Raw genomic sequence first — 26,722 nt, forward strand, 5'->3', positions numbered from 1 at the left:
GCCCCTGTGCTTGAGACTTAGAGGGAAACAGAGATGCAGGCTCAAGCATCTTTGGCTCTACCTTGCAAGGTGGGGTAAGGCCAGAGGCTCCTTGTCTGCTCCAGTCTCACCCAGAGCACGAGGATAGGAAGCAGATGGAGAGAAGTGGGACAGATGATAGGCCCAAGCCAACGTTCTTGGTGAAATAAGCTTTTGTCCCTAAAGAGAAATTACTTCCTTCTGGGAGAAAAAAAAGTAAAGTTATTGTGAGTCTACAGCAGGTCCTCTCCTGGGTCGTGCATCCCCAGGAGCAGGCTGGCTTCATCTATCTGATTGGGAGATGAGCTCTGAAACAGGATCCTGGGTTTTACCAAAAAGATCAAGATCTCAAGGAGCAAATCCTTGGTCTTTGCTCTAATGCATTTATTAATACTATTCTCTTTCCCACTAAATCTGTTTTTTTGTTGATGATTTCCCAACCTTACAAGAAGAGACTATCCAGTAACACGTTAAGCACCATCTTTAAACAAATGGAAGTTTGGGAGTGCCCTGAAATAAACGTACAGTGCTTGCCTAGAAGAGATTTAGCAACAGCTGTATAGCCCTGAAGTTCAGACAAACAATGGAAACGCGATGATTTTTAAAACTTGGTGCCGGTCCAAAGCATCTCTGTTTTACAGACTGATCTTCAGCCATATTCTGTTACTGGTAATAATGACAAAGCCCTGCAGTGTGCTTACAGAGGGCAGGAACTAGCAGAGAGTTTGACCTTAACTTTTGTGTGTAGAAATGGAAAAGTCACGTTCACAAGACCGTTCTGTGTTCGCTCTCTTTCTTCTGTGGGTGTACATAGGCAAGTGGGGATAAATAGCCAGTCTCTCTTTAATCTCTACTTTAATCAAGCTGTGATACTTATCAATATGATTTTGTCATTAAAAGTTGTCATTCCTCCGTTACACACTTGAAACGCTGGCTGTAAACCTAGCCAAACCATTAAAAATTAAGAGCCTAGCACTTAAGCATTCTGGAAGATATTAAAATTAATATCACATTTTTTAGTGACCCCCCTCTACTCTTTGAACATGTAAATGGAGTTTTTGATTGCCACAACAGCTAGAAGCATCTCTTTTGTTCAGGTGCTCTCCTGCAAATAGAAAAACAATGAAGACATTTGTATGGTCAGACCCAAGAAACTGGAAACAGGAGGAAAAAAAAAATTGAAATTTTAGGTCTAAGGCAATTCTTAAATGCTAACCATTAAATTTAGCTTTTCTGTTCACCCTTCTCTCACAAAACCTGCTACTCTGTAGGGCAGAAGGCCCTATAGACGGGCCGTGATACTCTGGTCCCCAGGTAATTTGTGCCGTTATATAAATGGACATATATATAGATACACAAAATATGGGAAAGAAAAGAGCAAAATAGTGTGTGTAAGCAGGTAGGACGGCTAGGGAGAGGGGAAGGTAAGGTACACTCAGTGCTGTTGGTGGAAGAAGGGAAGTTGTCACGGCTGCTGCTGCTGCCTGGGAAATGTGTGTCAACACCAGGCAGAGGCACAAGCTGCTGCAGGGAGGAGGATGCTGCACGTCTCTGCTTGGTGCTGTCATCTGCGAGGTGCCATTGTCACAAACAAGAGGGCTCATAAGATGCTGGTGTCTGCCCTGCCTTCCACTCAAACAGAAAAAAATAAAAATAAAAATCCCCGCTTTGGTATGTAGAAGTGAGATTTTTTTTTTTTTTTTTTTTTTTTTCCCCCTGCTGCTGTAAGATTTCAGGATGATCCAACAGTGTATTTATTAGGTCTGAGAGGTGGTGTTCGAGGGGGAATTCCACTGCTGCCTCAAACCCAGCAGTTTACAGTATCCTGAGTTGACCCTTACTGAATATATTACATCAGATCCGAAGCATTTTGTTGCAGGAGCACAGCAGCCTATTCCTTTCACAGGAACGGTTTCGTCTATTGCTTGCTGTTGGCTTAATAACCTTTTGCTACTTGACCTGTCCTTTCTGCAACATTATTTTTTTCATAGATTCCCCTGGAGTTTGGCCATGAGCTTAGTGTGTAAGAGACCACTAAACAAGAAGAAAAATCTAGAGATCTTAGCTCAGCAACCCTATTTAAGTAATAAAAACAACCGTGTTTGAGGAGCCGGTTACGTAGAGCAAACTTTTAAAGGACAGAATGCCCAATGCTTGTTTGTAAACCCAAGGCTTTATTAGCAGCACTGTTAGACTTATCAAAGAATGATGATCCCTTCCTGAGCCCCACAGACTACCTGCGTCCCTGTATTAATTCAAAGCGCTGCTGGATGGGCTTTGTGTGTTGTAGGACTAATCCCTGTGGTTCCTCGATTATGAGCATGTGCAGAGCAGCCGAAGGTACGGTCGTGCGTGTAGAGCTAACACACACAGAGACTTGCTTCGCAATGCCATGTTTGTGCATGTGTTCCTACAACCGAGAAGGATACAGGGAGCCTGCCTGCCTTGCTGACTTATCTGATGTTTTCTTGTTTCTGTTTCAGCATTCAGGATAATCCCTTCAGCACGACAGCTTTAGCAGAGTAAGTGAACACTTTACAGATGTCCTTGTTTTTAAATAAGAACGATGAGTTCAGTTACCGTAGCAAATAATTGTAAATAGTATGTGTGAAGTCCCAAGCTCTCTGTCATATATTTTGATTCAGTTTTCTGTAATCTAAGTGTATTATTGACTGTACGGGAAGGATTGCATGAAACAGCTGCCTTTACATGTTCTCTGACCATTTAGCATTTACCTTTCTGGGTGAATATATGCTTGATGCACATCACACATGTTTAAATACATGATTTTCAGTGTAGGAAAAATCTCCTGTGAAAATATTGCTCATTTCGGGTACTGATGATCTTGACCAACACGAGTATGTCTGTTTTCTGAGAACACATGGTCTGTACTTCCTGCAAGTATTATTAGAAAGAAAATTAAAAATTTGCAAATATTTTGGAAAAAATAACGATACATTATTTAGACAAGCCAAGTACCAAATACATCATTTCTTTGGAATCAAATCCATAAACTCATTAGAAGGCCTTTCATATATATCATGATCTTAAGGATATATATGTTGACTTTTGCTGTTGTTTCACAGAGACAACAGAACAACATCAGGGAGAACATCAGAAAGTTAGAAAGGTGAAGGCTTTAGGAACTCTTACAATTGAAATGGTCTTTGCTTTATTTCAGTCTAAATCACTGAAATGTTGGTGTTCTCTATTATTTTGCATGCTTTTGATTGTTTCAAAAGCTTCTAGGGAAGATTCTTCAGCAGTAATATGCCAAGCAGTTTCTCAGGAAGGAAATTATTTATAGTTTGTGTATTAGGTGAGTTTTACCCTGCTAATATGCTCATAATTAAAAAAGCCCCAGCTGGACAGTGGGCTGTTTGCCTAAGTGTTGTGGGGACAGGCCAAGCTGCAATTGTCTGAGCCCTCCATAAGTGTTGTCAGAGTCACTACAGGAAAAGTAAGATTTCATGAGGATCCAAACAATTTCCCTCTCTTATATTGCTTTGCTTTATTTGCTTACATTGCCTTGCTTTATTTCATTTTTATTTAATATTTGATCTTAGTCATGCTTTTTGTGTGATTGTGGCAGATATGGCAAGATTTAATAGAAAGTAATAAGAATCATTAAGTATTATTTTATTACTTTCCTGCGTCCCTATTAGTTAAGTGAGAAATTGTGGTCTGTAAGATTCTGGGATGCTCCCCCTTCACAGAAGAATAACCAGATTAGATAGTACATTTTTCATATTGTTTTCTCCTTCTCTTTTCTCTGTCCCCAAATACATCCGTAGTTTCCAGTAGAGATTCCCCTGGAGCAGCCCCTGTGCCTGCCTTACCCTTAAGGTTTCTTGGGACCTGATTTTCTCTGTGGTGCTTCATGTGACCAGTAAGACAAAGGCCAGGATGGCACTAGGGTGACTGCGTGGTGCCAGCGCTGCCCTGGGGATGGGGAGAGGGGGGCAGGCGGGGCTGGGCTGTGCCCAGCTGAGGGGCAGCGGCATGGCAGAGCCGGGGCATTGCCTGAAGGGTGAATCTCCCTCGTTTAACCTGTTGTTGGTTTTGTTTCAGGGGCTTTAAGTTTTAATCTTACCTTTCCAAACATAGAAGTAGAAACATGCTTGTACAAAACAAACCCAGTGAACAATGAGATCTGAAAAGCATTGTCCAAATGAACAACCTTGGTTTCCGGAGTTGACTTCCCTAAACCCTGTTTGGAGCCTCCCCCCCAAAGCCTTTTTTGAGAACTGCTGAGGATACACAATTCCTACTGATTTCAGCACTAGTAGTTTGTGCTGGCCATATCTGAAAATAGGTTACTTTTATTTAGCAGGATAAAGAGAGAGCTTGCCATGCAACTTTAGACGTCCTCATCTGACAATTTCTGTCTTTATTTGCGGCAAAGGCAAAACCAGGGTTTCCAGAATGATACAAAATCAGTGATACAATAATTTCAGGAAATTTCTCCAGATGAGGCAAGTGCCTGGGGCTGCTAAGCTTTCAGCAAGCCATGCGTGCAGCCTAGTTTAGCAGTTGGTCATGTGAACATCTTAAAGGTCAAGTCAGCAAAAAGGAGCAGTTTGCACGTTGTACTGAAATGGCTCCTATGGAAAGGGGAAAATGGAAGACAGTTAAAAAAGCTAATGCCATTAAACCAGAGATCCTTGGAAGAAAAATAAAAGAGGCAGCACTCTGACCTGACTGTGGCCCATGCCATAAGTTCAGCGAGGGGTGTACTTCCTTCTGAGAGACATATGCATCAGTCAGTAGTTAGATTGGGCACTGAAAGAAAAGGATTCACATCACTGGTTTTGTCAAAAGACATTCTTTCTGCCCAATGTAAGCTTCAACCCATATTAATTTATGACTTGAAGCTGTTCTGGCCCATTCTCTGATGTTTTAGGAATGAGTGAGATGCTGCTGCAGCTTTTGGGTTGGTGGGAACTCTACTGTGTGGCCACAAGCTATCACAAAACTTGTGGAACTCTTGGATATCCCTCTGTTACATGTAGCTGAAGTCGGACACCAAGATTTACAAGTTACTGGTGAGAGGAGAAGAGTGTGTGCGTGTGTGCGTTGACATGTGCAGACAGGTGGCACGAGCTGCATTTCTTAAAGAAGCTGAGGTAAAAACACTCTGTGCTTTAATGATGGATATTTGAATTATATAATGAATTAATCTTCTTAGAAGTCCTGCTATGGTCTTAGCCTCAAGCACTGTCTCGTGTGAGTGAGCTTTCTTCATTAATATTTGTTCTTACAAAGAGAAACGTTTCTATTAGAGTGTGTTGCTTCTGAACTTCATCACAATCTTTTTATTACATGATGGACATAGTCTTCTTTGATTCATTATTGCTTATCTTTCCTACCTACTGCGATCCGGTTATTCAAACACATTTTGCCGTGCTCACTTATGGTGTTTTTAAGTTCTGTCTGGTTTTGTGACTTGTATCAGTTGCTGGGTGCTAAGTTAGGATCTCTACTGCTCAAGATGACCTTATTACAGCCAGCTCAGGCAAAGCAGCTGCCGGGACACTTCCTCAATTTAAGGAATATGCACACATAGACTTGGCTGATGGACCTGTGCTCAGTCATCCTCCATCCCTCCAGAGTGCTCCCAGTTACCAAAATGGTCTTTCAGGACTGAAGGTTGCCAGGTGTGGCAACTGGGGAGAGGAAGGCCCGAGTGAAGCTGGTAGCAGAGCTGCTTCCTCCTCTCCCCCCTTCCTGTGGCACACGCAGGAGGGAGAATTTGTCCCTTTAGAGGGTCCCTGGCCTTTGTTGACTGTGGCTTGACCCATGGTGCACAGCATGCCTGGTGGCATCTTACCCTGCTCTCGTGTCTGTGCTGGGAGCTCTGTCCATCCAGCTCTGACCATGGCACAGCCTCCTCACCGTGTATTTCCTTGCTGTTTTTCTCCCCCTGAAATTTTCCTTCATGTTTTCCATCTAGGTTCCAGGTTTCTTTCGTTCTGGGCTTCCTCCTTCACACCCCCAGTATGTCCCATCCTCACACCTTGCTGGTGTCAGACACCTTGGTGAGGTGATTAGTGACAGACCAGAGGGCAAGGTGTGACCGGCATCCAGAGGCAAGGGCAACTAGATTTCTACAGTGAATTTATCCATTTTGTACATCAACCCCTGTCTTCTATCCGTGATCCCGCTGTGCCTTGTGGGGAGAACCGCATCGGTTGCAGGAATGCTGTGTGACTAGGGGAGCTCTGCAACTGTAGTCATAGTTCCAGTTGCAAGCAGCAAATGCTTTTATTCATATGCTGATGTATTCAGGGAGTGTAAACACTTGAGTGTCCCTTTAAATATTTTCTGCTGCAGTCTGGCTTTTGATAGATACTAGCAGAAGACTGGTGGGAAAGAGGGATGTATTACAAACCTTGCCATCATAGTGCAGTGCGGAGCTATGAATTCATCACTTGATGTGCTCTGTCCTAAGAGGGGCAATTCTGAAAATTTATCAAGTCAGCAGAAGTACAGGCTGCTTCCCTCATAATGAAGAGATTCCTCTGCCGGCAAACTTCAAGTGATCCAGGCCTGCCTACTGTCTGTGCCCTGTGAGTATGGACAGCGGGTGAGGAGAGGGCCCCGACTTTTCCCCAGGAATAATACCTAGAAAGGATGTTTGCGTATTTGTTAGGAGTGTATGCATATACCTGTATGTTTATTTGAAGAAAGACAGCTCATAGGCTTTGCAGTTATATCACTCCACAAAGTCCAGCCGTGCTGCACAATATACTGTTCAACACTGGGGTTAGCACATTTATCCAGGCATCTCTTTTGATTAGGCAGCGTTATGACAATTCTGTGGTTTGTAACTTAAGGGGATGTAATTGATTATGTTTTCTTTAGGCATCTTAAAAGATTCTGCTAGTTTACCTTTTAAGACTAATGATCACTTTAGAACTTACTTGGGGATTCTTTTTTCCTGCTGTAGAAAGAACGACCGCTCTACTACAGTTAATATTTTTGTGAGTCTAGGAGAAAAACACCCTTAGCTAATTGTTTCTAATTCTTGTTTTAAATGTGAAGTATACTATAAGCAATCAAAATACAGAATTTCTTGTAATTTTGCCTGTAATTTTTATTGTAATATCTGAATTCTTTGTCATCATTATTTCCCTCCGACTGAAAAAGATAGACCAAATCTGTGCACTTAACACCTCAAGTTCTCTTCTTCCTCTGAGATTTGGCCCACCATGGAGCAGCTATGGCATTAAATGACCCCAAGTGAGGTGCGAGAAGGAGAAATGTGTTTATACTTTGAGCTGCACTGTCGTGTTACTAAAAGCTAAATTTCTGCAGCTGGCAGAAAAATCAGCAGTTTTTTTGTATCCGTTTTCAAGGTGTGAAGGGGATTCAGACTCTGTACATGAAGATCAAGCAGGCAGTTCCAGCCCCAGGTATTCTACTGCAAATTTTGTCTGAAATGTATCGGCAACAAATAAAGCTGTCAGAGTGCTTCTGTGAAACCCTTAGAAAGAAGCTTTTATTCTCAGGGGAATGCAGAATTTCTGGGGTATTACCTGCTAAGGCTATTGGTATTTATAGGAAATGCATGTTTGTCTTGTGTATTTTTGTGTGAACAATATTAAGTACTCTTGTTATTATATGAGTAAATATAGTCTGTGTTCTTCACATCATGTTACTTTCATATAGATGCAGGTCTGATGTTAATACATTGAATTTTACAGTACGACAGCTGGTACAAAGTGGTAGTAAGAGGAGTTTTGCAACTGTGCAAGGATATGCTCACGCATGAGTGGCTGTGAAAAAAAATCCTTCAAATCGTAATTTCACCGAAGTATTCTTGAGGCATGTGTCTCTCATGGCTGTGTTAGTATACGTTGATTGCTAGACGATGCAACTTAACCTTTCAGAAAGATTTTTAAATCGGATGTTGCCTTAAAATTAGCAACACTTCTGCACGTTGATGAGATGCCCGTAAGATGTAAATCACCCTACGCTGTAGCTATGACTGCCTTGGCACACACTTGTGGATGGCATGGGCAGCAGAGGTGTTTAGCTCCATGGGCACCCTGCGAGCATCCATCTGGATACTGGTGGGCCACAGATGGAAAGTGAGTTTGGCAGCTCAGGATCCTTAGGAGAAAATGTTGAGTTAGGAAATTATACTTTCTAAAAAAAAAAAAAATAAAAAATCTCAGGGCGATTTAATTCAATAGTTCTTGACACCCTCAGTTGTGGAAGTTTCACATCAGGAGAGTGGTTGTCTCTCGACTAACCATTAGGATTTTACCAGCCGAAGCTAACATCTGAAATTTCACCTGCAAACTAAGCAACACCCAGGGATTTCGGAGCAGTAATGCTGATCTGCTTATCCTGCCAACTAAGCAGGCAGCCTGCATTGGGGCAACTTTCTTAATGGTGCCAGGGAGACGCTCCCAGTGGAAGGCATTAGCCCAGTCCAAGGTGGGATTGACTGGGTGTGGATAAGACTATCAAGGACGGGTTGCACTCTGTAGGCTAGGTGGAGATTGAAAATATCTGTACCTGAGCGTCCATGAGCAAGTTTCTGTTTAAACCACCAGATGTGCTGTTATACAGGATGAGCTTTTCTCCAAACTGGGAGCACGTGCTACTTGTCCCTTCCACCCAAACACGCCTCTGACTGTTCAAACCCTACGTTGTATGCCTACCTCCCTCACTTGGTCCAAAAGCCCTCAAAACCAGAGACTGTCGGAAGGGAATTGTGACTGTAGGGAGGCATTATTCTGTGTGACAACGTTTTTGTGAGATTATAACCCAGGGTGAATCATTCAACGGGGAAAGGTCTGCATGAAAAACTTTCAGAGTTTATTTGGGGAATATGAACTATAGGGCTGAAGCCAAAGAGTGCCTCTAAAACCAGTCTTATTAAAATGGCTCCACGGTTGAATGTGTAATAATATGAGGAGTAGTTTAGCATGTGATTTGACAATAAGCAGCAGCCTCTCAGACTCACGGCACTAACATATGCAGGGGTTGATGTGTAGACTACTCAACTTGGTAAAATTAAAATGCCACGAATAGCTAAGAACTTGTTGCTGTTCTTCCTTCATAATGTTTTGACAGGTGTCTGCAGTCCTGCCTGATGCATTTCAATTTTATTTTCTTACAGAGATGACGATAACAAAGAAAATTATCCGGACAACGCCGCTGTCTTAGAGGAAGGGCAGCTGCCTTTGCAAGCCACTCAGCAGCACAAGCAGCAGGCGGTGATCGACCACGCTCTGAAGCCTGAAATGGGCAACTTGAAGCTAAGAAAACCTAAGCCTATTGCAAAGCTAGAGAATGGGAAAAGCCATGAGGAAAGTCAGGTAAAGAACTAAATTTACTGAGGGTATGTTTATGGCACAGTGTCTGAGCGAACACACCTTTCGAAATGCAAAGTGGGAGTCCCTGGTGATCCACGATGTGAGGAGAGACCGCAAAAATCTACCCCAGTTTTCAGGGATCCGGAGTCCTGGAACCCTTCTGGAACAACAGACAATTTCTTTCAGACAGGGAATTGCAGAGAGGGGTGTGTTGCAATTGCTGCCAGAAGCCAGTGGAGCGCATAGCTGAAGATGTGCAAATACATCTCTTCAAATTTCCTGTGACTCCTTGCACCAAATGTAAAAATCTTGGTAGCTGCAGTACTTGATTGGACTTTTTCTGTTTTGTTTATTTGACTGAAGATATCTTGCACTGGTATTTTGGCTGCCAATGGAGAGATTTCATGCTTTCTTTTTATCTCACTTTCTCTTTTTCCTCATCTTTAAATAATAAATCTACTCCAGTGCAGATTCTGGTACCAGTGCTCTTGCCCACAGGCTTCCCGGGGTTGAGCTGAGGGGAGCAGAACTGTAACTTTTCTCAAGGCTATCAAAGAAAATTAGAAATTAAGAAGCTTCTGTTGGTGTCTGGGAGGTACCTCTGCTCTCCCCTGGTGCTTCCCAAGCCAACCTCATGTGCAGTGCAAGGGGTGGAGCTCTGGTGCCGGTCCCCTCAGCTAGAAATATTCTCATAACCAAGACAGTTGATGATAACGTTGGTAGATTGTCAGCCTGCAGTAGGCACACGGCCTCACATCTGTAAATACATCAAAATGTCTGTATTTACATCTTTTTTTCTGATGTATTTGTCTGTATTCTGTCTCTCCTCCCTTCCTGTTTGTGGATAGAAACTTGCAGAGCACTTTCTGAAGTGCTTTGAACTCATCACAGACCAGGAATTATTTTGCTTCATGTTTTCAAGTTTAGAATGGGAATTCATCACCTTGGATGCCACGTCTTACCTTCTAAGTGGGGAATATAATTTTGAATCCCAGAAGAAAAAGCAAAAGCATATGGCATCCCAATGGCATTAGCACAGTCTCTTTCAGAATATCCATGTCAACTTTTGCCCTAATCTTTTTTAATGTTTTTCTGGAGTTCATCCCTGAGATGAATTAATAACTGCTGATTTTCTGCAACTGTATTGTTTTACTAGGTAATATTATTTAGGCTGCAGGGAGATAAGGTGTGCATATTTATCAGCAGATAAGAAAAATAAGAGGAAATATTTCCCTATGAAAAATAAGTGGAGATGTATCAGGAAAAGGATAAGTCCTGATACACAAGGGAGTGTATCAGGAAAAGGAGACATGAAGAAGTCCTAAACAGGGCAAGATCTGTCTCATCGTGGCATTTTCAGCTACATGCAAGTCTCCCGTCTGCCCGCTCCCCGTGCGTGCCGTGCCTGCCTCTCTCACCCAGTGAGAGCTAACGCAGCACACATTTGCTGCTCTGTGGTATTTTACGTGGCCTGAAGTGGTTAACTGAAAATGTTGATATATGTTCATGGGAAATTTTCTGAGCATAATAATTAGACTGCCATAAGATGCCAGTGCAGCTTAGATATGCAGCCTCTGGAAGGAAAAGCAGTGTCAGGCAGATAATTTTCACATGACTCAAAGGCTTGAATTAGGAAAGACGACAGTGGTCCTGAGCCCCCACACTATCCATTGCTCCCATCTCTGGCATACTGGAAGAGCGAAGATGTGTAGGCACCATTTTATCTCACCTTTGATTTGATGGGAACACTTGAGGGATGAGAACTAGTGTGGAGCTTTAGGTGTAATAACGTGTAATATACAACATAAACACAAAGCAAACATTCCCCCATAACAGAAACTCCACTCATTCACAGATGGAATTGTATCCTAGTGCTGAGACAGACTTTTTAATGGATATCTTATATCTACACTGAGTCCTGTGGCGCTTGCTGCAGAGGAAAACGTTTGCCTCTTGGAATGGTTTGCAGAAGGAAGCTGTTTTGGATAAAGCACCTACCAAACCCTTCATTTCTCGCAGCTTTTGTTCTCATTAGTGAGGATGTGCATGGTCCTTGGCCACTAGTGCTTGCCTTGCTGCATCTTCAGCTGCCTCAAGGGCTTTTATTCTTAGGGAAGCAATCATCTGGCTGCTGCCTTTGTTAACGGTGCCTATGAAAAACAAGGCTCTGCCTGCAGCAGAGCTCTGCGAAGGGTTTGGTTCTGGGTGGGGGTTCTCACTGGGATCCTTGGTGGGTTATGACCTCCCAAGGCCTGTTGCAGCTGTCTGGGTTAGCAGTCCTGGTTGTGATAACAATTGCTTCTCTCCGTTTTGAAGCTGAAAGCAAAGTGCTGCTGTGCTGTTTCTGGTAGCTGTTGTTTATATGTATATGGCAGGTGGTGGTTATCTGGAAAAGTGGACCAGACTGATGCTTCGAAACACTGTGCAACTGCATATACCTTCCTTTTGGGAAACACCTTGGCACCAAGCCACTCTGTGAGATAAACAATGTACTTACAAGCAGCTGGTGTTGAGCTGACAAACAGCAATATCTGAGCACATGCATTTATGAAAGAAAAACACGATGCACTGCACATGGTGATTAAACTGGTTTTCCTTGTTTTCCTGAGTTTATGGACAGAGTGCTTTCCCAAGTCTTCTCGCTTCCCCTACCTGACTTCTATGTGGCATCAGAAAGAAACGGTGACAATATTGCAGGGATGGTTATCTCTTTCAAAGGTGTTGCTTTGATAGGCCAAGGAAATATTTGCTACTCGCTCCTGTGTGTTATAAGCATGTGAGTTGCTTTCTCAGAAAATTGTCCCTTTAAAATCAGAATACGCTACTGGGAGATAAATAAGTTTGTTTCACGTGTTGGAAGCTTTAAAGTGTGTTTGGATGGGAACCAATTCTGTGTGAGTTTCTACTAGTGTGAATCCAGGGGGTTTCCATTGCAGAACGGTCACTGGGAGGGAACAGACCTCGGTGTTCAAGTAGAGCAAAGGTGGCAGCAGGCTGCCGGAATGTGATCACACTGCCGTACTCCAGTTCCTTGGTTTCATCTTTCCTATGGTTTCAGGAGATCCTTTACTAATTCTGCAATGTTACCCTACAGAAAAACAAATTAATTGGGATTTATTTGCCTTCAAGAGGTGAGGAAGCATATGCTCAGAACATGCTCAGGGGTGTCAGTGTGGGAACAGATGGTGAGGAATGGAAAGTCTGCTTTCCTTGCTAATCCTTTCTCCTGTCACTCACCTTCGAAGCACATAGAATATAGATTATTAAACGAGTCATCCTCAAATTCCTTATTGTTACTGAGAAATAAAGTGACACTAAACATGCTACCTAATAGGTAGAGACAGTAAAAGCTTAAAGTCATATAATCAAGGTGAATGACTATAAAAATGAAACGGTGGTTTGAGAATCAACGCCCTAGAGGTGGGGAATGCTGAAAACTGCGGCGTGAAATTTTGTATTTTGAGTATAAAGTGGGAAAATTGCATGGATTTCATAGAACTTCCAGTAAATTTACGTTAAAATCGTGGTTTTAAATGCACAGGCGTCAGAAAAAACAGATTTGATGTTAACACGTTAGCTGCAGAAATACATGAACGTGTCAGGCAGTCTGCAGGTTCAGTTTTTAGGTGTACTCTGTTTATGTTTAAGCCATACGTCACATCCTGGATTAAATCTGTTCAACTCACTGTCTGTTAAATGTTCTTGCTTCTTTTCCTGTATGGACTGGCAATTCCAGGAGGGGTAGGAGGCTTTTCTGCTCAGGACTCAGTCCTGGCTATTTTCTACATCGACACAGCACCACGAGGTCTGCCAGGGCTGTGGGCCTAAATGCTGGTACAATATTTGCATGGTGCTTGCATCTGAAGAGAGAAGGAAGTGTCTGGGTGTTGGAGAAAGCATATGAAGGATGCAAGGCACTTTCTGGAGTTCAAGGGCAGACTAAGCTGCTGCGTAAACACAGCAAAGGTTTCTATGCCTGTGCTGTAATTCGGGTGCTCTGACAGAGATGGGTTATGACATGCTGTGATTTTTTTGAGGGAAATAGGTTTTAAAAAAATTTTAGCTTGTGAAACAGAAGATTATTTATTTGAACAAGCGTATCCATGATGGTAATTTTTGGCTGCTTCCAAACCCACGTGTTTTTTTTTTTTTTTTTTGTGTGTACAAAGTCAATATCATGCAGCACTGAGACTTCTCAGCAATGCCTGAAGATTTCCCTCTTCACAGACTGCTTAGCAGATACAGCCTCGTTATAGAAGCTTCACTCTCTGTAGTGAAGAAGACACAAAAATGCAATAGAAGACAGCACTATACTGTTAGATGCCTTTGACACATCAGGAATGGATTTCACTGCTCTTAGAAATAGAGATTCCATCAAGGGTGTTTCCTTAAGGTTACTCTTTAACAACCTGATGACATAACTTATGAACAACAACAAAGAAAGGAAAAAAAAAAAAAAAAAAAGAAAGAAAAGCTAAAAACCCCCCAAGTCCTCAAACATCATGCCTGCAAGTGAGCGCTTATTACCAACACATATTCTTGTCCTCAGCTTTCCCTTCCATCTAGCAGAAAGCATCTTGAATTGCCACGTTCTCTCTGCTGATACTGGAGGGGAGTGTTGTGGAAGAGGCTTCTGCTGAAGCAAATTTACCACCTTAACGCAGTTTTGGTTTTGCAACTTAACTGGTCTGACTTTGATTAACTTAAACAGTACAACACTGAGAGGGCTTCACCCATAAGGCACACCTGCTTAACTTGACATGCTTGTTTCACTCATTTACATAGCACCCAAAATTTTCTTTTTATCTGTATGAACAGCTTTTGCAGTCAGCTTCTGAAGCTAAGCACATCTAAGTGTTGAGGCTATTGCAAGAACTCTAGACAAAGTCTTTGGCTGCTATAAGTCAATGGCTGTTGCCTCTTTTGGTAATCCTACCGTATCCTGAAACCCCACATTGTCAGACGATGGCATAAAAAGCTGGGGTTCAAGTCCTGACAAGAAATACCCAGGAATGCTGCTACAGACATAAGGAAGTCATCTCCTGAACTACAGGGTCCTGACCTCTTCCCTCTCTCGCCCTAGTCTGCATCCCTCAGACTGACAAATAATACAAATTCCCAGGTTCAGTTCCAGAGGCTTTTCTGAGATCTCATTTGTGGTCCTCCTACGTGATTCTGTTATTAAATCTCTTTGAGAAAGAACATTTCCAGTAAGCATCACCATGATGATGCAGAATTCTTTCTTCCAGTTTTGCTGTTGCCCATATAGAAGTTACACTTTTTAGAGAATGTGGTGTTATTCTTTCTATTTTCTCTCAGGTCCATTACCTAGCAAAATGTAACCCAGTCCTTACAGGAGATTCTAAGCATGAATGTAAAAAATGCCTGTTTCTATCTGGAGACCAACAAACCACTGAAGATTTCTGGGCAAATAAAATAAGCTGAACTGGTTCAATCCACTTCCACCTTGAACTTTAATAAAAACTGTTGTGTTGACCTGTTTAGTTCCCAAGAGCATATGATAATTTTTGTGTAACTAAGGGAAAATAATGTTCAGATAGTAATGGAAAAACTTGAACAACTGCAAAAAAACCCCCGCTGTCCATTTATAACCCAAATTGTTATCACCATTTTTGCATAAAATATTCATTCAATGTTAACCGACGTTGGAGAGACATGACGAGGGGGGGGAGACATCTGTCCTAGAAGGCTCTGAAGGAGAGAAAGGGTAACAAAGGAAAGTAATGCCAATCAGCTGAGTGAGGCTTTCATTCATTTGCTCTGCCATCACCAGAGCTTTGTAACATCCAGTCTGAAAAGGAGAGAGCCTCTGGTTTGGAAGTCTGTTTTGGAACCGTGCCCCTTGTGGGTAGTCAGTATTGATTGACCTCTGCTGGGTCAGTTCTACTGCAGTGGCTGGTGCAAAGCAAACTAATGTTAGTGCAAGGCTCTTCAGCTGGCAGGGAAGGTACTTTGAGGCCCAGGGCAGGTCTGCACTTCATAAACGCAGCGTGGACATACCCCACGGATGGGGGGCGTGGTGTTAGCACATGGCTGCTTCTTCCTGAGCAGCTTCATCACGATGCTGACAGCTGCTGCTTTATAGAGATAGATTCCAGCTCTCTTTTTATGTTCATCTCACGGACTAAGTAGGAGGAATTAGCGTTCACTTATGCAACAAATATCCTATAGTTAAAATGTCATCATGGGGAGGAAATGCCAATGATCAGATTTTTTTTTTTTTTTTTTTAATTTTTACCAGTTGTTTGGGGTTTTTTAGTTTAGTCCTTTAGTCCTTCATCATTAATTCTGAGCAGCAGGCACTGAATATTTCTCCTGAGAGGAGACCATTTGGGCGACTTTCTTAAATTTAAAACTGTTTTATAAAGTTGAACATTTTATAAAAGTGTAATTCCGTTTTATTTAAATACAGTGTATCTCTAAACAAGCTTCACTTGTAATCTGTAAAGATAGAGCAGACTGAGAACGAAGTAAAAGCAGCCACTGTTTTTGTAGATGTAGAATGACCTCAACCCTCCAAATTCCCATGCAAACAGTTCTATCCAAACTTCCGACTTCCAGGCTTTCAACTAAGCTTTGAAACTGGAGCAAAACCAGACTCATTGCTTTACCAGTGGAAGTGAACACTATTGCTTTACAAAACACATTGTATTTTAATTTTGTAAACTATTAGAATAAAATATCGGATGATAAAGGCTAATAAAGAAGTAGGAAAGAGTCCCACTTTGATGATTACATTTTTTGTAATGTAAGGAAGGGAAGGGAAATATTATAACCCATTTTATAGGTAAGGAAATGAAGATGTGCTGAACACATCTTGCCACAGCCCTACAACTGGCTTTCAAAAGCTTGGAGTAAAATACATACTTTTCTAATTCCTCCTCCCTCAATTTGTTGGACTAAATTGGCTTTTTTATTCTCTGTGTGGCAGGTTGGCCGATGTGACCGTTTTTTCCTCACTGCTTTTTACTCCTCCTGCAGTAATACCCTATTCATAAAGTTGTGCATATGCTAGGGAGCAAAAGGAAAAAGGAAACTGGTTAAACCTTACAAAGCTTATTTAAGCAAACTGCATTTGCTTTTGTCAGGCAAATTTTTTCTGATAATGCCCAAGTAATAAAATATTACTGACTTGTGAGTAAATAATTTCAAATGAAATGTGAATGTATACATAGCCCAAAAAATACTGAACTCTGTGTATGTTCAGCTCAGATGTTGACATCTATTATCTAACTAATAAACAGAAAACGGGTTGCAGTCTGCTTCGGTCTCCAAAAAATTTTCCAGTGAAAAAAGGTACTACTTTGTTTAGAACCTTTTCTAGTCTGTGTTTTCCAGATGTTTCCAGATTATTACTAAAAAATAACAAACCACAATCAGCATCCCATCTCGTGGAGCTCTTTTTTTCTTAAAGCAAAATATTCCGTTAAGCCTGATGGGTACTGACAGGGCAATCAACCTTTTTTTTTTTTTTCTTTGTGCAGGAGCTGGAAAGTGCATTGCCAGGCCTCTCGGAGTGGCAGGGGAAGGCTGGATCCTCAGCTAATGACTATGCACAGAACATGGCTTTAAGATGCCAGGAAGCAGTCGTGAGATTTCAACCGAGGTAAGCCTTGGGATGAGACAGCACATTTCAGTTCTGATTAACTGTGGGAAAGGCTAATTCATTTGCTGCCTTTTGTGTAAAATATTCAGACTCCTGGCTCTCACTGGCAGTTGTGTTCTGTATTTATATGGCTGGAACTATTTGGAGAATTTGAAAGGGATGAAGATAAGAATGCAAATTTCATCTTTCTTTAAACCCCTTACTTTTCAAGCAGGAAGAACATCCTCAGATCAGGAACTTCAATTCCTCTGTGCCAAGTTTCAAAAATATCTTGGCACTTCTCTTTCCTCTGGTGCTGACGTGCCTCACTGTTTCTCAGAGCCGTATTCTCACTGAGAAATGGGAATGTGAACCTGCACACCTGGTTTTAGCATGGGTGTGCATTTAGGTATGGTTTAGACCCTGGATGCTGTGGCAACTGTGCTTGTTCCAATGCTGTGAAGGGTACAGGGTGTTCAGGTCAGGCATTAGCTGAGTCTTGATGGCAGATAACTCAGCTCTGGTAACTGTTGGAAGTCACAGTTCCTCCTCTGATCCTTCATGGCTGTGCAAAAGGCTAAAAATAAGGTTTCAACTCATCCAGCTGGCCCAATCTACCAGCAAAGGTGTGTCCTAAGGATAAGATTTCACTTTTACTGGCTGGCTTGGACTGTGTAAATAAGATCAAGTTCTTCACAGCCATCAGTTTTTGGGGCACTGCTTTACAGATTTCCCATGCTGGGGTTCTGGTGGGGCCCTGCTCTGCTGTGCACATCCCGTCTCGGCAGGTGAGCCAGGTCTCTGCTCCTTGTTCTCTGTCTCGAGGTGCATGGCAGCCTTGGTGCTGTGTGGCAGAGGCTCTGGCTCTCTTCGGAGGGACCGGGGCAGCAGGTCTCAGGGATGCTCAGTGGGTCAGGGCACAGCTAGTTGACATCCAGAGCTCGTTGCCTCCAAGCTGTTTCACTGTCAGGACTAGGTTAGTAGTGACGGTTGCCATCCAACGGCAGTTTGGTGCTTATGTGAAATGAACCGGGTGCCTTCACCACAGCTTTTAGTAGGCAACACTGTAAATGATGTTAATTTGTGCTCTCAAAGGAAGCTTTAGCAGAATGACCAAGCATTTAATTAGCTTTCACAAAGAACTGCCTTCACCCTCCAATGCTTGTATGTGCAATTGAGACACCGCATCTCAGTGTTTCTAATTAGCCCCAGCCTAGGAAGCCTGCCTTCTCTTTTTCTGGCATTCTTTATACTAGGAAAAAAAATCACATGGATTTCTCGTAAAGAGGAGCACAGTGAGTTTGGTATCAGAGAGTTAGACCTACCTAGTGGCTCTGCAGGTACGAGGTCTGTACAGGGGTAGATAATGAAATAACATTGGTTAGTTTTGATTGATGAAAGGAACATGATGTAAGAAACATGGACTTTAAAGAACCGAAGTGTGCATGAATAAACAGCAACTACAGTAAAATTCCCCTGTCCACTTCGTTTGGCCTTTTTAGTTGAGTTTGCCTGACATTAAACCGTTGTTCTCTGTGCTATTTATTTCTGCTTAACGCCAGGGTAGCTCCTCTAGGAAGCCTGCTATCCACAAGGGCTAAGTCTGTTAAATAACGGTACCTGGATTTAGCAGGGTAAGAAGCTGTGAAAGCCTAGTGATCAAATCTCAAATCTCGCCGTGTCAGTCTGATTATAGCACAACAAAACTGAGGTGACTTTACTCTCAAATGAGGAACTTAAAACACGGAGTAAACAAGCATTAATGCATGGTCCCTGGCCTCACACACACACTTTATTTATTTTAACTGTCTTAACTGTCCTTGGAAAAAATACTGCCGCCACCCAGCTGGGGCAGGGGACTTTGAACTACATATGCTGAAGTTACCACTTGCAGTTTGAGGGTCACTGTGCCTGGTGACACCTCGTGAGGGTGACCAGCAGCTCGCCCCGTCCCTCTGCTGTCAGTCAGCTTTGATAGGGCCAGAGCATGCCCATGTCTCGGCTCATGCAGATTGTTGCCCGCTGCATCAGGGTCCCAGAACTGACTCGTGCAACAGGCTGTGAAACACGGCTGCCGGGGGAGGACGCCTTGCCTCGTTTTCTGCCTTCTCTGCTCTGGGACACGGCAAAGGTTAAGCGTTAAGTCTTGGCAGCAGGTGACCATCACAGCTAGATTTTGACAGAACGCATCTGCTAGCCCCACAAAACTTGAGTTTCATTAGCTTCCACCCTGGTTTTGGTAGGTTACTGTTAAAATTAACAATGCTTTGGAATGCTACATCTGCCTAGGACCCCTAACTCACAGACCAAAAGCTTTCTGATCTTTTGGAGAAGAGGAGATGGCCATACTGCTGCAGGGGTGCTGCTGGGCAGGCTCCTCTATCAGATGTGCGTGGGGAGAATAGAAGAAGGATTTATTTCTGTCTCATACTAAGAAGCAAGGTTGATTATTTCAAGTGTGGCTTGTTGTTACTTCTGCTTTAATTTCATTTCTGCAGACTGCTACAAGCTCTGTCATTAGTCTCATTGGATTTCAAGTCTAAATGCCTCTGGACTGGTCAGTTTTTTAAAAAAATCTGTTCCTGTGAGTGTGGGGCAGCTAAAAACAGGGTAGTTTTAATTTGTTTAAATATGATTTAAAAAAATACTGACTTATGAAGAACTTTTCAGTCCCTGTTAAGCAGAGCAATCTAAATTCAGGGTAACCTAACAAGGGATGTTCATAAACAGATACGTGACAAAGAAGAGCAGAACAGGGAATATAAGAGAAAAAAAAATCTACAGAAATATAACTAATTAGTGTATGTGTTGTTTGGTTTTTTGAGGGAGCTACTTTAATTTTATGATAACCACTGAAACAGTGAAGGAAAAGTTCTAGTGGGGTTGGAAGGAAATGGAAAAATAGACTTGGTGAAGGGGTTTACAGTCTGAAGAATGAGGGAATGAATACTGTTGTTCCTGGCTGAGCTGCCCCTGACCTGTGAATCAAGGATTTTAATTTCCAGAGGTGTTTATCATGCATGATTTATGAACATCAGCATCAATTTAGAATTTAAAATGCCATCTGCATGGAAGGAAACCTTTATATTTTCTCACAAGAGCATGAATTTCTAATGCTATTGCTTGTGATTACATTGAATACTGCTCTAGTCATTGTGTGTAGTTGGATAAGAGTCATATAATCTGCACCTTTGGGAGATAGAAGTTATATGCAGGCCCCAGGAACAAATGTTACCATAAAGAGAATTGCCCTTTTTTTTTTAACAGAGAATAGGAAAGCCAATATGGAACAATACATCTGATTACAAAAAGCTGCTCATACTGATTGCCTTCCCAAAGGCAATCAGCAAAACTGGTGTGGATTGCAGAGCTGTGTACACAGTTACCTGGATAGAGGATGGTGCTTTCTTCAGATGCCTGTGGCACAGGGAGGGGGCTGAAACATGGGAATCCTGGGCGGTAGGAGTGTCAGTGTTTCTAAGAAAGTTGCATTCCAAGTCAGTGTGGGAACTACGCTTTGGGGTTAAGTTTTCTGCAAAAAAAAGATTCCTGAAAGCTCCCCCTCTTCCCCATTCCCCAAATAAAATTGGAGTGGAGCGGTTTTATTGAATAGGATGGTCCCTGGGTTGGTCCCGAATTCCTGCAGAGGCTGGAGGGTGGCACTTGCTGTCAGGGCTATGACTCTTGTCCAGGAAACCTGGAGATGCTGGGAGCCCTGGGCTGCCCTGGATTCTGGGCTCAGCCAGTCTCCTTGTTTCTGTGCTCCCCCCAAGGGAGCCCAGGCTCTAGCAAGGCTTTCAGTATTTAAGTTTTCAAGGCAAGAAGCTTTTGAGAGTGCAGTTCAGGTGGGGACTGTCGTGGTTTCCATGCTTTCTGCTGAACAGCTACAACTCAGGGGCACGTGGGAGGGAGCAGGGAAGCTGCAGAAGTGCTGATGTCCCTGGGCCGTATGGCGGACGCGCGGTGAGGCAGAGCTCAGAGCTCCTGAGGCTGTGTGCCCACGCAGGCTGCCAGGTGAGCACGGAGAAAACTTGGCCAGATTCCCACCGAGCCCTGCCTAAGACCTGGCAAAAGTTCCTCACGACCAGTATGTGTCTGCGAATAGCTCTCTGTCAGTAAATCAGGGTTTGCTGATGAAACATTGTTTTGCTGGGAAAGGACTGACCTGTTCCTAAAATCACTTTCTTCTGGAATCTTGATATTAAAATATTGGCATTTATTGTTCCAGTGATGCATCTTGTATCAAGGCATGGAAAATCCCTGAGCAAGCTCTTGGGTTGCAATACACTTCAAGAAGAAAAAAAAAAAAAAAAAAAAAGGAAAAGAAAAAGGGGGAGGTTGAGAAAGGACAGAGGGGCAAAAAAAAAGCTTCTTACTGTAGCCCAAGTAAGGACTGTGCCTGGTGAGTACGAGAAGTGCTCATAATAAGGAAAACAATTGTGGCCATCCACAGCCAGCCTTTACGCAACTGCTGTGATTGATGGGACAGGCACGGCTACGCTGGCCGGCTGCTTGTTCCAGCACTTGGAGACTGCCCAAGGAGTAGCCAGGGTGTATCCAAACAGCCTTCAGCCCTTAATGGTGGCGTTTCCTTCCGCGCAGAAGCGTGCTTTATGTTCATCCGAAAGCCTGTTGCGGTTCTGTATTGCTTTGTAAGGACTTTTGAAGCATCCACCTGCAGCCCTGTGGTAAGGTGGCGACTATGTTTGAATTTCATAATCCTTTTTGCCATTTGTGGAGATCTCAGAAAGGACCTTTTTGTTTTCCTGGCATTGAGGTGTGTTGGTTGTGGGGTCTGGCTCTGTACACACGTGTGATGTAACCTCCGGATAGGACGAACCAGTCCTCTGATGCCGTACTAAAACCAACCTTTCTGAGCTCTTAACCTGGCATGATGCCCTCAGGGTGGGAGGGGTGAAGCCGATTGCTGGGCTGGAGACAGGGAAGGAGTATTGGGTCAGGATAGGCTGAAAGTGAATCTGGAAAAGGGGGTTCAACCCACAGCACAGCGTGTGGTTTGCTTGCCAGGATTTATCCTGACATCACTAAAACATTAATTGGCCCAAGACACCAACCATGTGTGGCATCGTGGTGCATAAACACATGAATCTCCTGAGGATGGGTTTAGTGTAATCCAGGGTTGGATTGGATTGAGACTTGCAAATTACAGAGTGTAATGCTCCTTTCTGGGTTCTGTCTGGGAAATAAGAAGTAAATTTGCTTAGGTTATCTTCAAACATTTTTCCTAGTTTTTAAATGACGTGGTTTTATTTGAATTTTATGCAAGTTTGGAAGTAATATCATGCATAATTCAATAATTCACATGTTCTGCTCTGCTTTTTAAACAGCACACTGCTCATGCAAATTGATCTTCCCCTTGAAGTCTAGTAGGAGCTCTGTTATGATAATTAGTATTTAGATTTTTTTTTTTATGTCCACAAGCTCCAAATGTACGTGTTGCTGGGTTGCATCTTTGTCATCTGTGCCATGCAGAACAGGATAATTCTGCCAAAGCCAGAGTCTGTAGGGAGGGTAAGAGATCGGGCCGTTCATATTTTATAAAGAATGATATAACATATATTTGAGTAGTAGCCACAGAGAGAATTCCATTTTCATTATTTTACATGATGTAAATTATACAAAATAAGGACTGCCTGCAGTTATTCAGAATTTCAGCAAAGGCTTAAAATTATTTTAATGTAGTCAGAACAGATGGAAAATTAGGGCTTGTTCCGGCTGCTTTTGAAGTTAATGGATATTTTCTGATTGACTTTTAATGAGTAGGATGCAACCCATAGGTACTAAATAGTAAGCCCTTTGTTGCCTGATGACAGTCAGATACCCTGCGTTTGCCTAGCAGGGCAGTTAATCTTGGTGAAAAACCAAAAAAGCGCACCCCAAAACTCTCTCTATATAGAGTCAGATCCGCTCAGCATACGTATATGGCTTAATGTAAATGGTCTTCACACAAAAATGGTTACTCACCTTCATGGTTTCAGTACCTTCAGAATCCAAAGAATGCAAAGCTAAGAACATCTAGTATTTTTCTTGAAGAAAGAAACAGTAAAATGCCAGACTTCTGCATCCCTAAACCAGCAGACAAGAACATCAGCCTGAATGAGAGAGAAGTGGTCCTTCAGGGATGCTGTAAACTTTTTCCTCCCCAGAGTGCAAGACTCATGAGTGATACAGCTGTGAATTACGTAGAACTTTGTAGAGCACCTGTAAGAATCCCTGCTAGTGTTTAGGTTTTTTTGCTTTATTTTTTTAAGGAGAGTTCACATTTTCATGCGTTACGCACCCTGAAAGGAGAAATCCACATGAACACTAGAAGTGTACAAATCTGACGTGTGTCCTTTTCCTTCCCTTTATGTTTCGCTCTAGTTTGATGCACTAAATCACTCTAAATGTTTTTTTCTTCATTAGTGAAGAAATTCTTCGGCTGTTGGTAGCTTGCAGATCCTTTGTTAAGTGTTATTAAACCAAACTATAAATATTTCACTCTTTCTTATTAAATTAGTCCTTTTGACTCTCCCCATGCTTTTTCCCTTTTGTCTCTCCCCATGCTTTTTGTCAGTTTTCTTTAACTCTCTTCTGCTGCCTAAAAGCTAGAGATAGGTTGTGAGGCATTAACCTTTTTGCTTCTGTAATTCTCCTTCTGCTCTCTTCACATTATGAAGACGTTTGCTGTCCATGTTCAGGTGAGGTGGCAGAAATAAGATGTCTGTGGAGAGCTACGCAGAGATGTGGACAGGTGCTCGTACAGCAGTCAGCCAGCCAAGGCACCTTTCCACTCAAGTATCTCCAGAAATCACTCTCTTCTGATCACGTATCTTGAGGGAGGTGCAGGCTGGCTGGCCTGTGAGACCTCCCATTCTGGTGCTGGATGTTCCACCACCAAAAGGACTCATTTTCGTTCCTATGTGACTTGCACACCTTGGATCCTGTTTGGAGGCGAGTGGTTGTTCACCCTTGTGTAGCTATTTAATGCGTCTATTTTCATAAGGAAAGTGGCATATCCATCATTCCAGTCTTTAAATGTCTCCTAAATCTCTGAAGAACCACAGCAAAGGCCCGTGCATCTGTCTGTACTGTTTTTGAGGTCTCTAGAGACTTTTAAAACTACCTGGTTTTGCTGGGACTGAGCACAAGGGGTTGAAAAATTATTTTGTCCAAAGGAATCTGGGTTTTGCATTAGTTTAGGTCATGTCTGTGAGTGAGTCTCCCATGTCAATTCTCTGAGACAGCAATGGTTTTCTTGCTTCAGCCGAGTTGCAAGTCAACTTGTGATACACCCATGTCAAAACTGCAAAACAGAGCTTAAGCAGAAAGTTGAAGCTTGGGAGCCTGAAATGCCATCAAATTTAAATACGGAAAGATTTATTCTTCATGGCTCTGATACAGGAAAACTCTTGTTCCTGACTTAAAGCATGTGGGACAAATCATGCTTGGATTTAAACATATGTTTGAGCTTTTTCTTGGCTTTAACCCTATTAGCTCACCAAGATACTGAGAGCTGATCATGCTTCTGTAGAACTTTTTCTGTGTGAAACAGTGAGCCTGGATTTTACTATCATAGTTTCCAGGACCTCATTCACAGTTTAAATATATTCTTTAGGATTCTAGTAAAATCACTGTTGTTTTGAATGAGGTATAAAATACAGATGTAGCTTTCACAGAAATGTTATTTTTTTAATAAAACAACTTTATCCCATAACTTGTAATTTATGTACAGACATGACGAAGAGTTTGAAATATTTGCAACACAGATAAGCAATCTACTGAGTGAAAATTCTTGTTTTGTTTTGTAGAATAGATGAGAACACATGCATTTCACCAAAAGAAGCAACTGAGCAACTTAACAGCTTAAATGAGGTAAGCTTAACCAAAAATTGATGTAAGTTACAAATTTTTAATTGGATGTTTGGGTTCTGTTAATTCTAAGGTCTTGAAATAATGTAATCACTTAAGAATCTTAGGTTGGCTTTTTAATGAATCATTTTAGTTATGTTTTTGGAGAAAAGCTTAAAAATATGATACGTGACTGCTGTAATAGTTTAAAAGCCAAAAGCAAGAGATTTTAAAAATATTTAAAGCCGCCTTTACGCTGCTTTCTGTTTATGCTCAGAAAAGAGTTAAACATTCAATATTGACTGAGTGAAACGCCATCTTTCAAGAACATTTGATTTTTTTCCTCATATTACAGCTCAAAGTGTTCAGCTATCAAATATGTTTTGTTTGAAAATAAGGAGTTCTCAAGGTTGCTACTTCCTGCGTAAATAAACTAGGAAGAGTACAATGTAGTCTAGAAGGTACTCTTGTTGTAAGATGGGAAAAGGAGAGAGTTGGAGTGAAGAGAGGAAGCAAGGAAAGCCAACCACCACCTGTGACACTTGAAACAAAAGCTGTTTTCACAGGGCTTATGCCGGGAGGATGGTGTGAGAGTAGAGCACAGAGAAGCGGTTTGTGTGATCGTGACAAGCAACGGATGAGCCTGGGCTAGATTCTCACAATCAGCAGTATACTGGAGGCCAAAAACAAGCTTTGCCATTATTCAAAGTGGGAAACCTGATAAAGCATCTCCCACAAACAAGGGTATCCACATACTAGCATGGAGTATGCTTAGGCACTGCAAGGGCAATGAACAATACTGCACTTAAATGAGGAGCAGACAAGGTTTTTAAGTGTAGACTAAGACAACCGTGGAAAAAAAAATAAAATGAAGAGGAATAAAAGGGGGAAGGGAAGCCCATTTCTGACAAACCGTGGAAAAGACAGCTTTGTTTCCATCGTCAGCTAGAGAACATCTATGTCTATTAATAGATGCCTGACTTCCATTAGGAGAAAACCACAATGTGTCCTTTTAAAGGAATTCAGACTTAATCTTCTCGTTACAATGAATTATTTCCTGTGCATTTGTGTCATTGTTGTGCAGCTCACTTTTGAAAATCTCGATACTAACAAGTAAGGCACATTCCATGCTATAAGGGAGTATAGTCAGCCTCTGTCTAGCCAGTTAAGGCCCTGGGAGAAATCATTAAGTTATTGTTTCTTTCGAGAAGCCTCATTGCAAATAATCATCAAATCTTCCACTTAAAACCTTCCATTTAAAATTCTTGCAAAGGATTCCTTAAAGGTTAAGGTAAAATATTATAAATAAAACCAGTGTATGATATTAAAGCAGATAATTAGAGCAGAAATTAAAATAAATTGCTAATAATTTATGGGGAATGAGCAAAGGTTACATTCTGGTGCTTTCTTCTGCAAGATCTTAGATTGTATTGTGTCTCAGGTCTACTGCAAACCCAAACGGACATGTGTCATAAGAAAATATATTCCCTTCTTGTCTTAGAGAAAGTGGCGTCTCTCTTCACTGCTCACCCGTGGCGTTATACAGACCCAGGGCATATCTTGTTCTATCTTATTGTGGCTTGTTTGTTCCCCATAAAGGAAGTTTTGAATTGAAAATGTCATACGCCTCGAGACACAAATATTGCCATAGCAGATACTGCAGAGATTTCCTTGCGTTCACATAAAATATGCCTATCTTATTTTAACCTGAAGTCTCAGATTAAAAAGCAAGGGAGATGCTTTTCTACATCGCTGTTCTAATGTGACGTATAAAAGCTTTAATTTCCTTAGAGTGAAGAAATTGAACAGGTTGATATTTGCTCAGTTTCTTTTCTATATGAATCACTTCAAAGGCCATTAAATGTTGAAAGCTTGGATTATTCTCTTTCTCTGCCCCATCTGATTTCATAAATCCAGT

General features: G+C 42.0%; 1 protein-coding gene across 7 annotated transcripts in view; it reads left to right on the forward strand.

Annotated features, from left to right (window-relative positions):
• Positions 1–2,400: 2,400 nt before the first annotated feature.
• FAM13C (family with sequence similarity 13 member C) overlaps positions 2,401–26,722 on the forward strand; it is a 55,189-nt gene continuing 30,867 nt past the window's right edge. For 6 of the 7 annotated variants that reach the window (XM_074924476.1, XM_074924477.1, XM_074924480.1 and 3 more), the window contains exons 1-5: positions 2,401–2,540; positions 7,377–7,433; positions 9,152–9,350; positions 16,853–16,974; positions 24,765–24,828. In XM_074924476.1, the coding sequence (XP_074780577.1) occupies positions 2,479–2,540; positions 7,377–7,433; positions 9,152–9,350; positions 16,853–16,974; positions 24,765–24,828 (504 nt within the window). In that variant the 5' untranslated portion in view covers positions 2,401–2,478. The remainder of the gene's footprint in view (positions 2,541–7,376; positions 7,434–9,151; positions 9,351–16,852; positions 16,975–24,764; positions 24,829–26,722) is intronic. The other variant, XM_074924479.1, reaches the window with a different exon arrangement.

This window comes from Athene noctua, chromosome 21, assembly GCF_965140245.1.
Source record: "Athene noctua chromosome 21, bAthNoc1.hap1.1, whole genome shotgun sequence".
In the NCBI taxonomy this organism is placed as follows: domain Eukaryota; kingdom Metazoa; phylum Chordata; class Aves; order Strigiformes; family Strigidae; genus Athene; species Athene noctua.